Source organism: Eupeodes corollae, chromosome 3 (assembly GCF_945859685.1).
Source record: "Eupeodes corollae chromosome 3, idEupCoro1.1, whole genome shotgun sequence".
In the NCBI taxonomy this organism is placed as follows: Eukaryota; Metazoa; Arthropoda; class Insecta; order Diptera; family Syrphidae; genus Eupeodes; species Eupeodes corollae.
Window position 1 is genome coordinate 87,068,119 of NC_079149.1, and position 14,016 is coordinate 87,082,134.

Here is a 14,016-nt window from a genome sequence, read left to right on the forward strand (position 1 = left end):
GTTTTGATCTATGTTTTGGACATAAATCCAAATACTTATTTGTAAGTATACATTACAATGTTTTGACTACACATTAAAACACAAATTCATACATTTCTGAAGTAGGTACCTTTTTTTGAAATTCAATACGAAACAAAACAAGAAGTAATTAATTGCACGGGAGATTGTATTAATCTCTGACTGCCTCTGTTACCCCAGTTAAAGATGCAACGAAAAAGCTATTCTCATCAGGAGTAAGCAAGCCTCTCTCTGATGTGGCTCTTTACATATTAGGTACAGCGAGAATTTCTCCACCCTGTGAACCTTTATAAAATGCCCTTCGAAAAACTCAAAGCTTGCAAACGTTGCTGTAGTCTTGTCGTGAGTGGATTGTGTTATTTGTTAAGGAAAGCATTTTTGTTAAGTGTCCTGAATTAAAATTGTCTGAGAAGAAAAAAGAAAATAAAATCTTACACCTTTGGATTACCTAAATGAAAAAAACGAACCCTTTCTTTTGTGTAATAGTTGATTGCAAAATCTCGGCTTTTGTGCCCTAAAGAAAAGAATATTCACCAGAAAAGATTCATAGACTCGAGTCTTGAATAGAACAAAAAGTTTTAGTTTTTCTGAATTGACATAGATTTTCAACCCTCATATCGTTCGCATACGTTTTTGTATACCTACCTAACAGAGAGTGAACATAGAGAAAAAAGGGGGAACTAGAAAAATCGATTTTTCAAGAAGTTGTGCAAAAGATATTTGTGCACAGACCAGAAAAAAAAGTTAAACAGTAAAAGAAGTTAATTTAATAAAAGAAACTATTCAATGAATAATAATAAAAATAGTTATTCAAAATATAATTTTCAAAAAAGGACCCACCTTAATCGCATTTTATAAAATTATATATAAAAATATATATATGAGACAAAAGCATTTACATAATCTTATAACGAATTTATATTTCAAAAAATAACAAAAGAACTCAATAGAAATAAACAAAAATAATTTATCAAATAGTAAAACTGCCAGAATCTTAAATTTTGGACCATAGCTCAATAATTTTCACAAGTTAAACTTTAAAAAACTTTACATTAATTGTAAATAAATACAAAAAAAGACTTATTAAGTGAAGAACAAAAATCTTTACCCAACACCAAACCCCCATCCCCCTTCAAAGTGTGTGTAGAATAATTTAAATTTAACAAAGTTATTAAAAAAATCACAACAACGGAGTCATTACTTAAAAACCACTTTAACGTAGACGTCCAGGACGAACCTACAAGACTTAAAGGGCGTGTTCTGCTGAAGAAGATATCGCCGCATCGGTAACCCTTAATCCAGACGAACGTTTGCAATATAACGTTTACCGTTTAACAATAAAAACAACAACAACAACAAAATTATACAATACAAAATTATTAAATAACCAAAATTTTCAATGTCTATAAAAAAGTAAAATTCACACACGCAAAAGAAAATATCTCCATTGTTCAAAAATAAATAAAGTATATAAATTGCATTTACTATAAATATACCCAAAAACAAAAAGGACACAAACACGTAGAAGATATAAAAATGGATACAATAATACTTAGTAATAGTTTAATTTTAGAAAATTAATATACACAATAATCTATAATATATATTAATATAGAATATATAAAAATCCTGCCAAGTTGAAAGGCACCCTTTTCCTTTGTTAATCCCTAAAATTTGTATAAGGACATTAGATAAAGGATACCAAAACGTAAATTGTTGCATTTAAACTTTAAACTGAAAACCAAAAAAACAATATTTAATATTTAACGAGAAATAATAAAAAAAAAACACATCACTGCATTTAATAAAACAAAAGAAAAAAAAAAGAAAGAAAAACAAATTCATCATCTCTACCAAGTGTCGTTTTTCAAACGATGGAAAAATCTGAAAAATTTTCAGACTATTTATTCGCTAAAATGGGTCCACCACATGGAACAACCGTCAACGGTACTCAAATGCCACCGAAAACAACCGAACGCAGTGAGGCACCAATCGAGTTGACTGGTTACAAGAAGTGGTTGCATGAGAATATGATGCTGCTGGTAACACTGTCTGGCGTATTGTTGGGTGTTTCCTTAGGTAAGTACATTACATTGAAACAATATCATTCTTGGAATTGCATTTTTATTTGTTTATTTCTAAGAAAATAACTTCTTACAATTTTCAAAGTTTTATAAGGCTCCAGTCTTTTCACCTGTTTTATAGTTTTTATTAAATACGTATCTAGATTACCTTACAACATTTTTACGTAATGCTTTCTTTGAGAGTCAAAGAAATTTATATAATTGTTTATTAAAGAAATAAACTTTGTTAACAACAACATAACAGCCTTACAGAAGAAGTTAAGTCCTAAGCCTTAGGTAAAACAAAATAAAAAACAAGACTCAAAAATTCAATTATCAATGTCACTAGCCTTGACATTTTTTAAGTTACCAAAAATTTAAACAATATTTATAAGTTGGTTGTAAGATTATATCCCTTTTCTTATTTCCAATTCTGTTTGCGTAGAAAAACGTAAGACCATCTAAAGTTTACAAATATCTCAAAAACTGAAAACTTAGGTGCAAATTTTTCATTCAATCTTAAAAATGTCTCTTTTTTAAACAGATACAGTTTTGAATATGGAAAGATTATATAAAAAGAAAAAATATATAAGTTTTTAATCATAGTCAACTACATTTGAATTAAAAATAATAAAGAAAATCGATTTAGTAATAATAATTAAAGAAATTGAAAATGAAAAACAAAAACAAAAATAATTAAAACAATAAGGGATTAAATCTCATACTAATGTTAGTTCCTCATTTTTAAGGTTTATATCAATCAATTTATCGCTGCAGTGTCCTAAATTCCTAATTAAAAATCGTAGGTGGATTTAATAAATTCGACTTATTAAAACTTATTGTTAAGGGTTTAACAATTTATTAGTAAGCAATTTGTTACATATTTTTCAATTTACTAAGTGACCCAAAATTTTTAACTTCCGATAGGAAGGTATTGTAATGGGTCCGATTTGTCAAATTGAAAATTTTGACATTGCTCGACGTTTCAAGGTCCCTAGAATCGAAATAAAAGATTTTTAGAAAGATGTCTGTGCGTGCGTGAGTACGTCCGTACGTTCGCGACGTTTTTTTCGTCCTACATAGCTCAAGAACCAGAAGAGATATCGACTTCCAATAAATCATACAGATAATAAGGCAGATAGATGCAAAAAGGGCTCTCAACAAAAAATAAAAACCTAAAAAAAAATTATAACAGTTAGTAAAAATTGATTTTCGATTCAAATATCTTTTCAAACCTTTGAGATAATAGGTTCTAACTAATTTTTTCTTATAAGAAATATTGTTTTCAACATTAGGACAAATTTTGAGAAAAATCGAATTGACAGTTTTTTTACAAAAAATAAAAACCTAAAGAATAATTTATAAAAGTTGGTAAAAATTGATTTTCGACTCAAATATCTCTTTAAAATTTTTAAATATTGGCTTCAGAATAATTTTATCTTATAAGAAATATTGTTTTCAACATTTGGTAACATTTTTAAAAAATTCTAATCGACTGTTTTTTTACAAAAAATAAAACTCTAAAAAAAAAACTATACTAAATCTTGGTAAAAATTTACTTTCGGCTCAAAAAGCTTTTCAAAAATTAAAAATATTGGCTTCAAACTTATTTTATTTCACAGAAAATATTGTTTTCAATATTCAGTAATTTTTATATAAAAATCCAACAGTCCGTTTTTTCATCAAAAATAAAATCTACAAAAAATAGTACGCAAATTTGGTAAAAATTGATACGAGTACATATAGACAAACTTTTAAGCAAGACAAATTGACAGACGGGATGGGAAGTTATCGGTGTGGGTCGCATCCCAGCCTCTTTTTAATCTTTGGCTTCGTTTTGGTAACTAGTAAATTGCCTTTGATAAAAAAGCAGCAGTTCCGTGACTTTAACAAATACAACAATAACAATAACGACAATAACAAGTTTTGCGAATTGTTAAGAGATAGTAAGATGTGTCCATAGGTCGATTTTTAGTCAAAGCCGAATTATTAGGCTGAAAGAAAATATTTGGCCAAAGTCGCAGCTCAAGGTTAAAAAAAAGTCAAGAATTCTCCTTTCCAATTGGATACAAATATTATTTTTATTTAAATGCATAGCTTAAAAAACATAAAATAAAAATAATTAATAACTAAATAATAATTATAGAGAAAAAAGAAAATTAACAACACAAACTAAACAGAAACCACGATTAGACAAAAAACAAACGATGGGTAAAATGTATCCGGCAAAATTCAATAATTTAAATACTGTTGCAATTTTTTCTTCGGTATTCAAAAATTTTAAAAATTAAATTTTTTTCTGGCGCCTAGTACGATGCTCGATATAATAAATAGATTCTTCGGCTTTGGCCTAAAATGGTCCACCCCTAAGGTTTGGCCAAATGTTTTTTTTTTTTTTGGCTGAACTTCAGCCTAGGCGGACACTAGTTTTAACACTTCACTTAATCGTTTTAAAATTTCCGCCATTGTCATTAAATATTACAAAACATTAACAACAATATTTCTATGACATGAAACAACTTAATATTCAAGATATTTAATTTTTAGTACATTCAGTTTTTTTCGTAAAAAATTTAAAACTTCAAACAATAGTACACAAAATTAGTAAAAATTGATCTTCGGATCTTAATGTCTCGTGAATAGTAGAAGATATTGACTTCAAATTAATTGCATCACCAATATGTACGAGTATTTGAATATATAAGAAAAAAGAGGCTGGGATGCGACCCACACTGATAACTTCCCATCTCGTCTGTCGATTTGTCTTGCTTAAAAGTTTATAGGTTTTCGTGTTGGTTTAAAAAAGTTGTCAGTTGAATTATTATTTTAAAATTACCAACAATATTTTTCATAGAAAGAAATAGTTTAGCTTGAATGTCTAGTTTTATTGAAAAGATTTGTATTCAAAACAAATTTTTAAAAATGAAGAGATGAATGAAATTAGTTTGAGAGATGTTAAGAACCGAATACCAATTTTTACCAAATTTGCGTATATTTGTTTGTAGATTTTAACAGACTGTTGGATTTTTATAAAAAGAAAACTACTGAATATCGAAAACAATATTTTCTGTGAAATAAAAAAAAGGTTGAAAACAATATTTTTAATTTTTTTAAAAGCTATTTGAGTCGCAAGTAATATTTTACCAAGTCTTAGTATTGTTTTTTGTTAGGTTTTTATTTTTTATAAAAAATACAGTCCATTCAATTTTTCTCAAAATTTTATCAGATGTTAAAAACGTTGCATAAACCTGGAGATAAAATCATTTTATATTCGTAAAATTTCGGGGTAACAAATTTGTTTTGATTTATAAAAAAAACCGTTGATTGGATTTTTTTCCAAAAATAAACCTATTTGGTATCACGTTACAATATATAATATAAAATTTAATTCAAACCCCTAGCGTCATTGGTTCGTAAGATATTTAGGGTTAACCAAAATGTTCACCTTTTTTTCAAACTGCTATGGTGAACCCACGCAATTCGCTTGAGAGACCTTTCTGCATCTTTTTGCTTTATTATCTGTATGTTTTATTTGAAGTCGATATCTCTTCTGGTTCTTGAGGTATGGACGACGAAAAAAACATCGCGAACGTCCAAACGTACGTAAACACGTACGCACAGACATCTTTCTAAAAATCTTTTATTTCGACTCTAGGGACCTTGAAACGTCGAGAAATGTCAAAATTTTCAAATTGACAAATCGGACCCATTACAATAACTTACTATGGGAAGTATAATTCGTATTCTCAATTTCGTTTTATTCAATTTTTAATTTAAATTAATAAATAAATCAATTTTGGCTTTATTAAAGTTTCAATTGATAACAAGTCCATTTTATTAACGAGAGACATAATTACAAGAGCAAAAATGCAATCCAAAGCATAAGCTTCAGCTGAAAACACTGGCCCCAAATAAAAAAAGACATATTGTTAAGGGTTTAACAACTTACAAGTTAGCCATTTTTTAAATAATTTGTAATATACTAAGGGACTTCAAAGTTTTTAATCTTTCGCTGCGTTTTGTTTACTAGTAAAATGCTAATTTTCTTTAATAAAAAAGTAGCCATTAAGTGATTTTAAAAAATACAACAATAACAATAACGACAATTAAAAATTAAGGAAATTGTTAGGAGATAGTAGGATGTTAAAATCCCTCAAAATTACGTTAATCGTGTTTTAATCTATACTAAATGGTTTTAACACTGTACTTAATCGTTTAAAATTTTGCACCACTGTCTTTAAATTTACAAAACATTAACAACAATATTTGTATGGCATGAAACAACTTGGAAGCCAGTATCTTATTTTATTCTCAAAATTAAATTTTTAGTACTTTTTAGTATTTTTCTTATTTTTTTCTTGATTGATAGCAACTTTATAAAATATTAATAAAAAAATTGCATACTTTGAAGAAAGGTTTCATTCAATAGCCTTTTTTGTTCCTTAGACACTTACTTAAGTCGAAAATCAATTTCAATAGAATTTTTCCATAAATAGAAAACTGTCCAGAAATACTACTAAAATTGGTGCAAAATAATTTTCGACTCGAATTTTTACTTCTAAATTATTTCAGTCTGCTCAAAATATCAACAGCAATATTTTGAGTAGAATGAAATAATTTCGAAGTAAAAATTCGGGCCGAAAATCCTTTTTTACCAAATTTTAGTAGTATTTCTGGTATTTTTTATCTTATACAAAAAGAAACTGTTAGTTGGAATTTTTTAAATCATAAAACAATAAATATTTACCAATTTTTAGTAATAATGTGTTTAGGTTTTTATTTTTTGAAAACAAAAAATGCCAATTCGGTATTTCTAAAAAAATTACCAGGTGTTAGGACAGATGTATAACATTATTTTGGAAATATTTTTCAAATTGTAAATTTTGAAATTTCTGGACGTTTCAAGGTCCTTAGAGTCTACTTAAAAGATTTTTAGAGAGATTACAGTGCGTGCGTGCATACATACGTTCGTAGGTTCGGGAAGTTTTTTTCGTCGTCCACAGCTTAAGAACCAGTGGAGATATGGACTTTAAATGAATTTTTTTATAGAGATAATAATGCAAAAAGGACACTCAAGAAATCTAGTGGCTGGTTTGTTTACCAAAGCAATTTAAAAAAAGTTATGAATTTAGCTAACTCAATTTATCTCACGAACCAATAATGCGAGGGACTTGAATTAAACTTTATATTAGATATTGTAACTTGATACCAAACAAATATATTTTTTGAAAACAATCTAAGTAACGATTTTTATAAATCAAGAAAACTGAAAAAAAAAACATTTTTCACTTCGAATATTTTACGAACGAAAATGATTCACCCTTCAAAATAATTGTATATAACGAAGAATAACGTTTTTGACATCTGGTTAAATTTTGAGAAATAAATCTTAAATCTAAATCCATCGTTGTACCCGTGGTATGATTAGTGCGTTGGACTGTCATGAGACTGCGAGAGGTCGTGGGTTCGATCCCTGGATGTGCCACCTAAAGTTTTTTTCACGAGACCAATTCTCCAAGAGTAATTCTTGTCATGAAAAGGTGCATATAAACTGAAGGTCCCCTCCATCCCTTCAATTACTCTCGCACACGAATGGTTGGGAGTTGTAAGCCACTAGGCCCTGGTTATCTATGGACTAATTTTGTATTTATTTAAATCTAACACACTAAAAGTTGGTAAAAATTGATTTTCGACTCAAATATCTTTTCAAAACATTGAGATATTTTATTTTATACAAAATATTGCTTTCAACATTAAGTAAAAATTGGAAAAAATCTAAGCCAGGTTTTTTTTACAAAAAAATAAAAACAATACTAAAACTTGGTAAAAATTAACTTAAGACCGAATTATCTTTTCAAAAATTAAATATTGTCTTCAAACTTATTTTATCTCACAGAGAATATTGTTTTCGACAATCAGTAATTTTTGTTATAAAAATCCAATAGTTAGTTTTTTCATACAAAAATTTAAATCTACAAGCAATAGGAAACAAAATTTGTAAAAATTGTTCTTCGGTTCTTGATATCTCGTGAATAGTAGAAGATATTGACTTCAAATTAATTTTATTCATCCAATATGTATTTGTTTATAAAAGTTTATAGAAAAACTATCAAGAAATTCTACTAAAATTGGTGACAATTGGTTTTCAACTAAAATTCTCGTTAGCAAAAATTGATTTTGAAATCAAACTATTTCATCATATGCAATATATCCTCGATAATTTTAAATTTTTTTAGAATAGTTCAACGAAAACATTTTTTAACAAAGCTTAGAGCAAGACAAATTGACAGACGGGATTGGAAGTTATCAATGTAGGTCGCATCCCAGCCCCTTTTTGTATTTAGCATTACGTTACATTTAATTGTATTAAATTGATTTCAAGTCATTATCGTTACTGACCTTAATAAATATTCAATCAGTGTATTACCGCCTCTAGGCACACCAGGCCATTGTATCGTGTCTGCAAATTTCTTACGCCAAAAACAAATAGGCTGGGATGCGACCCACACTGATAACTTCCCATCCCGTCGGTCGATTTGTCTTGCTTAAAAGTTTGTCTATATGTACTCGTATCAATTTTGACCAAATTTGCGTACTATTTATATGTTTTATATAAAAATTACTGAATATCGAAAACAATATTTTCTGTGAAATAAAATAATTTTGAAGCCAATATTTTTAATTTTTGAAAAGCTATTTGAGTCGAAAGTAAATTTTTACCAAGTTTTAGCATTGTTTTTTGTAAAAAAACTGTTAATTCGATTTTTTTTCAAAATTTTATCGAATGTTGAAAACAATATTTCTTATAAGATAAAATTAAATTTAAGCCAATATTTCAAATTTTTGAGTCGAAAATCATTTTTTACCAACTTTTGTTATTTTTTTTCGGTTTTTAATTTTTTGTAAAAAAACTGTCAATTCGATTTTTTTCAAAATTTTACTGAATGTTTTTGTTGATAGATAAAAGTCAATATCTCAGAGTTTTGAAAAGATATTTGAGTCGAAAATCAATTTTAACCAACTTTTATAAATTTTATTTTTAGGTTTTTATTTTTTGTAAAAAAAACTGTCAATTCGATTTTTCTCAAAATTTTTCAGAATGTTGAAAACAATATTTCTTATAGGATAAAATAAGTTTGAAGCCTAAGTTTCAAGTTTTTGAAAAGATATTTTAATCGATATTCAATTTTTACGAACTTTGAGTAATTTTTTTTAGTTTTTATATTTTTTATAAAAAAACTGTCAATTCGATTTTTCTCAAAATTTTATCAGAGGTCAAAAACATTATTCTTCGCTACACAAAATTATTTTGGAGATGAAATCATATTTTAATCGTAAAATTTTGGAGGCAACACATTTTTTTCAGTTTTTTTGATTTATACAAAACCTGTTAAATAAATTTTTTTCAAAAAATATACTTCTTTGATATCACGTTACAATATATTATATAAAATTAAATTCAAGTCTCTAGCTTGAATTTTTGCAATTTTCTTGAGGGCCCTTTCCGCATCTTTCTGCGTTATTATCTGTATAACAAAATTTATTTAAAATCGATATTTCTTCTGGTTCTTGAGCTATGGACGACGAAAAAAACGTCGCGAACGTACGAACGTACGTATACCCGCACGCACTGACATCTTTCTAAAAATCTTTTATTTCTACTCTAGGGACCTTGAAACCTTGAAAATTTTTAATTTGACAAATATGAGAAGTTAAAAAAACAATTAAAGGAAAAACTTGTTAAATTCTATGAAACCTAAAGGGAGCTCATAGTTTGATTCGAGCTGTTAGAAGGTGATTAGGATCAGAGATGTGAATTTCCGTTGTTATAAAGTCAACCCCACTGAGGAAAACCAAACAAGCGAGAAAGACCTGCAATTTTTGCATCACCAGCAATTACGGCAAAAAATACTATAATGTCCCAAAAGTAGTAAACATTTGACCACATTATTCTAGGTTCCAATGCTCGTCCACAATGACACTCCCTATGTAAGCTCGATTAATAAAGCCAATTTGCCTTCAACATGATTTGGTGTTAATTCGACTCTCTCAGATAGTGTCATAAGTCCTCCTGATTTTTAGAGCGTAAACGATTTTTTCTTGACTAATTTAGAGACATGGTATATGAAAATATCATTTAATTCCTTTATCAACAGCATTGTTCAAAAAGAGCTTTGAAAATAATAGGCCGAAACATTTGCATCACTCGAACAATTCCGCAGTGTTTCATGTCTTTCGTTGTTCACAGATATTTTTAAAAACAATTATCTGTCGAATTATCCAGTTTCATTTCCCTCTTAAAACAATTCAGCCGTAATACTTACATTTCTCACTCATCGAGAATTTGGAATAGTTTTCCAAACTCTGTTTTTTCGTGCCATTTCAATATTCAAAATTTTAAGACTAATTTGCATGTACTTTTAAATCCTTCCCTGTTTTCCTAACATTCGCACTATTTTTAAACTTAAACATAACAAGACTATTAATAACTCCTTGAGTGCCTGTAACTTAAAAAAAAAAGAAGAAAGTGGATAAAGAAAAAATTACATTACGAAAGTACGATATCTTTAAAAATCTTTGATTTAGATTCTAGGAACCTTGAAACGTCGAAAAATGTAAAAAATTTCAATTAAAAAAATCGCACCGATCACAAGAACTTTCTATGTGTGTTAAAACTTCGTCAAACAAAACTAAATTCTCAATTTTTGTCTGTCAAACTGTCAAAGAAAAGTTAATATCGTTTTGTTGTGTCAAAAAGTTCATTACGTGTCCGTGTAACGTGTCGTCGTGCTTGAGTTTTAAGCACAAACTTGTAACACTAAATTCCATGGCACTATACAAGTATGCATACAATGTCAAGTTTGTTATTATGTAAACAACAAACCACAACGACCACAAATGACAATAACTCAAAACGGCCATTAATAAAGTTTACTTTCGCAATTATACGTTTGAATGATTTGCAAAGAAAATATCATACATTATGCATCCGTGTCCCTATAGCAATATCCGCATGTTAGCTAAAGTTGACATGCGATGTTCTCGCAATGCTCCGAACCTATAGTAGGGAGGTTCTGGGTAGATACGAGTAGTTTTATAAATACTTTACAGTTTGCAATTTCATTTGTGCGTTATGTTCCAAGCACGTTTTACTCGTATCACTATTAACGATGAGCTTTTGTATTTTGAATTTTTGTGATTATGCATCGAAGATTGACATTTAAACATTATATCCAATAAGTGCATGTAAATGAAAATCAGAGTTCCACACTTTTGATATACCAACCTATCTCATAGACAAAGACAAGTCATGTGCGTCAATGAAAGTTAATCGATAGAATGATCCGAACCTATACATTAAAAATCATATAAATGCGAGTATCTATACACTCTACACGTGCAGACTCTTGAAGGAGCCTTTTGATTATTACATAGGATTTACCTTTTATTACATAATTGCAAATTAATCTTTATTATATATTTGATTTGGAACGCAAAACTTTATTAGCTTAACTTTCAAGTGATAAAAAGTATGATAACTCGGAGATATCGATTAGTTGTCAAATTATTTTTGTACCTTCTGTTTCTGCAGAGAAGTTTAAATAGGAATTCAATGTTTTTGTCTTTTTTTTTTACTATCGCTAACCTGATTAAGATAAAATGTTTCTCTATCTATTTTTAATTAATGTTTGTTATGGGTATGGAGGATGTGTACGAGTATTTATTGGCGTATAAACTTTTGTAAACAGATAGCAGACTTAATTTGCAGAAGCGGTTGATTTGATTGAATGTTGCTAATTAGTGAATATTTGTACGGGAGTTGTGAGTTTCGACAGAAACATTTTGCTCATTGGGATGTTTACTGACACTTATATTAGAATTATAAGTGGGTATGGAAGCGACAAGAAGTTACAAACATTGAGTTCGAATGATTTAGGAACCGTTTGTATATGACGTAGCCGGAAGTAAACTTTTCTATGAATAAGAGAGTTGGAAATATGCGCTTCTTTTTATTACAAAACAGTTTACAAAATAAATGCAAAAGTGAATCGTTAGTGTTTTCTCCTTTTCCTCTAGTTTCAAATAGTTTATTTGAAAGGCAGTTAACGCAAGGTTATTTGTTTTAACGAATTCATACATTTTTTAAACGTCAAAGGCTTTAAATTTCAAGCAGTTTCGAATAGAGTGAGAGCCCTTACATAGTACATATTTGAAAAAATTAAGAGTTGTGTGCTCGAACTGTACTCGACGACTTGATGCTGATTTAAGTCTGAAGAGGATGGTCCAATGGCATCCAAACGTCCTTGGTCTTATTAAAATGAAATCTTCTAAGACGTTGTATTGCAGGTAGTCAACATGCAATTTCCATAGCCAACAATTTGTAAAAGGGAGCTTTTGAATCGTATGAAAGAACTACTCCACAGAAACCTTCACGCACAAGAAATTGTTTTTATTGTCTTTTTCGCGCACTATTTTTTAGTTCTTATGATCTTTTTTTAAGGAATCCTTTACCATCCGGCTCGAAGGACCAAATATTATACCAGAGTTTAGAATAATTTAGAGTAATTTCTACTTTTATTTCAATTTGTCTTTTTCCATTACAATCACAATCAATTTTAATGATTCATTCAACTGGTGATCTCATGGTTCATTTCACCGAACAGTGGAGTAAATCTTTATATCGTTTTGGAGAAAGAAAGATTATTGAACTTGATATTTCAAAAGCATTTTCTACGGTTTGGAGTTAAATTTACTTACAAGAACCTTTCGTAAGATAAAACTTTTGATATCTGTTACGCTTTCGCAACGAATTTCCGTGAGTCATTTGTTAATAGTCCTCAAGAAGTTGATGAAGTATATTTTCATAATCTTCACACTTTTTCGCAAACTAGCTGTAGTCACATACCTGCGCTACAGGGTGCGGAACTTGATCTTTTATCTGCGTTGAATGATGACTGCTCAGCCGGTCCTGATGGTATTCCCCCGATAGTACTAAAAAAGTGTAGTAATGCTTTAGTTGAACCCCTTACGTTTTTATTCAAACTTTCTCTAAAAACAGGCAAATTTCCCAGTATATGGAAGAAGTCATTTCTAACATTAATTTTCAAGAAAGGTAACAAGTCGGATATAAGCAACTACAGGCCCATTGCAAAGCTTTCTTGCATTCCTAAAATATTTGAAAAAGTTATTTGTGAAAGCGTAGCATATTTTAGTAAAAATATCATTTGCGAACAGCAACATGGTTTTGTGAAAAAAAGATCAACTGTTACTAATCTCCTCACATTCTCAAACATATGTTCAAACGCTTTAGAACAAGGTTATGAAGTTGACTGTGTATACACTGACTTTTCTAAAGCTTTTGACCAACTTAGCCACAGAATTATTTTATTTAAACTTAAGGCTCTTGGTTTTCCACCATTTTTCTTAGCTTGGATTAAGTCATACCTTGAAAACAGATCCTACGAGGTAAAATTTAGAAATTGTCATTCTGAACCTTTTGTTGTTCAATCTGGTGTTTTCTGTTCATCCTGTCTATTAACGATGTATCGTCATGTCTACGCTCAAGTGAACTACTTATTTTTGCTGACGGTATGAAGATTTTCAAAATAATAAAGTCAAACCATGATCGTATTTTTTTACAAGCTGACATTGATAGTTTCACATTTTGGTGTGGGAAAAATAGCCTTTTACTCAACATTTCTGTTCCAACTAAGAGTTTACACATCACATTAATGTTATTGTTAATAAGGCAAGTTCTATGCCTGGTTTTATAAAACGCTGGGCAAAGCAGTTCAATGATCCCTATGTTACCCTTTCTTTGTATAATTGCCATGTTCGTCTTCATCTTGAATATGCTTCGCAGGTATGGACTCCCTATTACGAAATTCATAGAAAACGTATTGAATCAATTCAACATAATTTCATTCGCTTTGCC

The 14,016-nt window shown here is 29.2% G+C and overlaps 1 protein-coding gene across 2 annotated transcripts in view; it reads left to right on the forward strand.

The window, feature by feature from the left end:
• The window catches only part of LOC129949166 (excitatory amino acid transporter), an 84,740-nt gene that overhangs the window by 32,571 nt on the left and 38,153 nt on the right, over nt 1-14,016 (forward strand). The window contains exon 2 of one of the 2 annotated variants that reach the window (XM_056060450.1): nt 1,918-2,097. In XM_056060450.1, the coding sequence (XP_055916425.1) occupies nt 1,935-2,097 (163 nt within the window). In that variant the 5' untranslated portion in view covers nt 1,918-1,934. Of the gene's footprint in view, nt 1-338; nt 2,098-14,016 lie in introns of those variants that run through there. The other variant, XM_056060449.1, reaches the window with a different exon arrangement.